The sequence below is a fragment of the Pygoscelis adeliae genome, unplaced genomic scaffold, assembly GCF_000699105.1.
Source record: "Pygoscelis adeliae isolate BGI_AS28 unplaced genomic scaffold, ASM69910v1 Scaffold34, whole genome shotgun sequence".
In the NCBI taxonomy this organism is placed as follows: Eukaryota; Metazoa; Chordata; class Aves; order Sphenisciformes; family Spheniscidae; genus Pygoscelis; species Pygoscelis adeliae.
Genome location: NW_008824658.1, coordinates 2,788,583 through 2,792,733, shown reverse-complemented (window position 1 = coordinate 2,792,733; position 4,151 = coordinate 2,788,583). Strand labels below are relative to the sequence as shown.

General features: G+C 42.6%; 1 protein-coding gene across 1 annotated transcript in view; it reads right to left on the bottom strand.

The window, feature by feature from the left end:
* The window catches only part of ADAMTS2 (ADAM metallopeptidase with thrombospondin type 1 motif, 2), a 188,629-nt gene that overhangs the window by 11,004 nt on the left and 173,474 nt on the right, over window positions 1–4,151 (bottom strand). Inside the window, exons 14-16 of the mRNA XM_009322760.1 lie at window positions 3,495–3,618; window positions 2,770–2,850; window positions 1,162–1,325 (exon numbers count right to left, since the gene is read on the bottom strand). Of these exons, the coding sequence (XP_009321035.1) occupies window positions 1,162–1,325; window positions 2,770–2,850; window positions 3,495–3,618 (369 nt within the window). The remainder of the gene's footprint in view (window positions 1–1,161; window positions 1,326–2,769; window positions 2,851–3,494; window positions 3,619–4,151) is intronic.

Here is a 4,151-nt window from a genome sequence, read left to right as displayed (position 1 = left end):
TAGGGAAAAAAGATTTGAAAGACTGATATCAGAAGCTATGTGAGATAATGTGGAATAGCAGTCATCATAGCTCAGATACAAAAACATCCCCGAAGGGATTTAAACCTTTTAGCTGCACTCAACACATTTTTTTTTCCCTGATGAAAAAGTATCTCTACCCTTATGACACAGTTTCTAAACTGTATATTAAGAAAGACTGTTGTTGATTTAGACTGATTTTTCTTGCCAGTGTTGGACTGACTTCACGATACTAAATTTTTTCCATATCCCATCATCAAGGAAGGAAATGTTGTACTAAAATGATAATGGATAGTGCCACTAAAAGACAGGGCAAATTCAAATGCACAGATAACTGAAAGCGGTGAAGAAAATTGCTTATATTTCTGATAAAACACAAATATTCTTATGATAATCCTGGGAATTCTGTGAAGCTTGTTACTTAATCCTGACAGAAATATAAACTATTTAGAAAGAGTTTTTGCTATCACACTGCACTGAGACAAATGCAAGAAAATGGAACTCAATGTGAATAAAGTGCAAAATATTGGTCCTTTGAAAACATAATATTTATTCCTCCTTTGACATTCAGCTGGTGTAGATCAACACATTACAGCTGCTTGCGGAGGGATTCTGAATCAACCTACCCCTACTCATTGTAGTCTATCGTTTGCTGGTTTGCAATGAAAAAAGAATATAGTCGGGTGGGTTTGGGAGCGGCAGAACTGGCTGTGCCCTGACAAAGTGAGCCTGGCAGCACAAGAATCCTGCATCTGCCTTTGCAGGATACATTTTCAAAACATGGACGGGAGGAGGAGCTATTACATCTATCTGATACAAACCATTTTGACCTTTTTTTACTAATGCTTACATGTCAGATATGATAAGTAAGCTGGAGAGTCTTTACACAGTGGCCATTTGCTAGGTCATCCACAGGAAATAATCAGGAGAGTTGGTTGCTCAACACATAACCCTGAGTTATAACAACTCTTGTACAGAGCAATGAATTAGGAGAAAGGAATTAAAATACATCTTCTACTGTCTTATAATTGAAGCAGATGTCTTCTTGTAACTCACAAGAGGAATCTAAAATATATTATAGTACATTATGGCTCTGTAACCCTGACATTGTGTTCCGTGGAAGATGGTTTTCATTTGACTTACCAGAATAACTATTGCGTTACGCAGCGGCCCCATGGTCTGCACGGTTTCTCTATCATCGTCATTCCGATATTCCCACTCCACACCCATGTCAATAAATACTTTAGAGTCTGGCACATAGTTGTCTTCGCTTAGAATGAATTTCCCCGTTTCACGATTTTTAATTGCTAGGAACAACACAGGAAAAGTGAATACGAGAGGTTCACTTCTCATTTCGAGTTTTGTTCTGCTCTTGTCCCAGTGGAAGAAGCAGAAAAGGCCAGTCTGTATTTTCCCTCTGTTCCCTCACAGGTTTGGAAAGACTTTTTCAGGTGTTTCACTGAACTGCCAACGCTTTCCTGCTCAGCTCCAGAAACATCAATTGTCCTTTTTTTTCTTTTTCATAGCCTGCCTTGCCAGAGAAATGAGGCCAGCGCGACACACCGCATGTGTCCATCTGCCTGCTCCCGACTAACAACTTCTGAATCCACTGGCCAAATCTGAGCCAATTTGACAGCTGGCGGGGGTCCCACGGCTACTCAGCTCTTTGACATGTTGTAAGGCAGCTCAGGGGGCTGTTACTGCTCCATGAGAGAAAGGCAACTGAGCTAACCCCCAGCGGGTCCCCACAGTGAGAGAGAGACGCTAGAAACTGTATTAATTCTCCTGCTCAGATCCAGCCCTGACACCAACACAGCCCTGCTTAAGCTCCTGTTGCTTTGCAGGCGCCTGCCATTGCACACAGCGTCTGATTCCTCTGGTTCAGCTGTAATCAATGCCCTGTCCTTCACCCGGAGAGACTTCAGCCACCTTTGTATAAGGACTCTTGGTTTTCTCCCAAGATGGAAAACTTGCAGTCCTCGCTAGAAGAAGCTGGGACTGTTTGTTATTTATGACCCTTCTCTCTCTAGCAGCTGCCTGAGCATCCTGCTCCCTCAGCGCTGGCCTCGACAGAGAGCAAGCTGTTCATGTCCCCCGTGTATTGCTTACCCCACACCGAAAGAACCTTGTCTGAATCAGCGATCGCTCGCTCTCCCGATCCACGGGGCCAGGCTGCACTGAGCAGCAAGGGAACTGTTCGCTGGTGAGAAGTTGGGATGACTCACGATACAATTAGCAGGCCATTTGCTGTGAATCTACTTCCAATTAATAACAGCCTACTAGACACTGCTTCGCATTGATTACAGGGCACCGCGAGGAGCGGATTTCAATTACTTTCTAAGCTGCGTGATCGATTGGGCATCCTTGCGTCAATACTGTTAGCAATGGGGCAGAACCTGAAACGGATTTGGACGTGGCTGCGAAATGACTGAGGATGGGAAGCACGTTAGGAGAGATGCACATGAAGATAATGCATTGCACCCCTTAATGTAATTCAGGTCCTCTTTCAGAAGCTTTCACACGTGCACATGCCAATGCAGGGATCTTCTGGCTAGGACACCAGGGAATACAGCACAGGGAAATCAAATTGCCAAACAAGTTTCCCTATTTAACATACTTAAAGGAGGTACGTGGTATGGGAGGATAATGGGTAAACAAATGCATAAACACACTGTGAGGCTCCAGAGACAAAAATAAACAGCTGAAAAAAAATATTCTGACTGAAAATTTTCCTACTTGTTACATACTTACCGAGATTATGACTGGTGGCATCTGTTTCCTGTATAAGCAAATGTCTCGCACCAACAGGAATTTCAAACATCTTAATGTGCCCTTTATTGTAGTATTTGAAAAGATAGTAACTGGTTAGTATGCCACGAACAGGAAGAGTCTGTCTTAGGTTTTTAAATAAATCTTGTTTTCTAAAAGCAGGGTGTATTACAGCAAGCTGAACCTAATCCAGCATCATTCCCATCCCTATTTCTATGCCAGGTGATGGAATGTAACAGGGACAAAGGGCTTTGGGTCGGAAGAAAAATGCTGACTGACTTTGCTTGAGACTAACTGACTTTGCTTGAGACTAAAACGGGCTTCGAGTGCCATATGCACCCACAGAGAGACCATGCAAGCTCCTGTCTGTCAGTGAGTGACGATGACATATTATTGCAGCACTCCAGTGACTCGGACGGAGCAGCTGAGTGACATCAGCAGCACAAATAAGTCCATAGCTCTCCAACACAGAGCACTGAAGCCCTCCTCTATGCATGCATAGACCCTGATATCAGCAGACTTAACTGACCACTGGACAAAAGTCTCATCTGCAAATTCTAGACACATCTCAAAGTAAAGTCCAGAGAGTTTATTGGAATTAGTGATGCTGTAAATGATTTGTGATTGCTCTGGTACTTTCCATGAAACAGAAGAGATCAAACAAAAATACCCTGAATTCCCCAGGACAAAACACTGAATGCACTGACCTTGTTTCTTTGGTATCCTTGAAAATGTTCCTTTCACCACTTTGCAGTGGGAATTATCTCCTCCACAAACACCACACTTATCTTCCTGCTTTGTGGAACCTATGACCCTGTCACACCCAACTTTCTGTGCACAAAAGAGAAAAACACTCATTCTTATTTATCCACACTTCAATTCAAATGAGCCTTCACTTCACATATCAAACCCCAGATTTCTGCTTCAGCAAAAAAGTATAAATTGTAGTATTTTCCTGGAAGACCAACATCAAAACAGGTTTTAATACTTGCAGTTCTTATAACAGCTGTCAGTCAGGTGATTATATTTTTGTGTTACGCTTCACAGTGGTCCTCTTACTGAAGGAAAGCAGCATGGTTAAGGAAAAGCTCTTAAGCCTCAGCTTATCTTAAAGCAGATGCCTAAATTCCAGGAGAATCAAAGCATCTATGCGAGGATAAGCACCTCCACCAGTGCTTTGCTAAGTCAGAGCCTCTAATTCTGTTGAAAGATGACCTGTGGCAGATCCCAACTTAGAGGAACTGTCATTGATTTTTTAAAAATAGCATGATCAAATACAGAGAGAATGCACATCAGCCATATCTTAACACCACTTTCCTTGAAAGCTGCTGCATGTTCCTATTTCATTGTACATTCCACCCCCA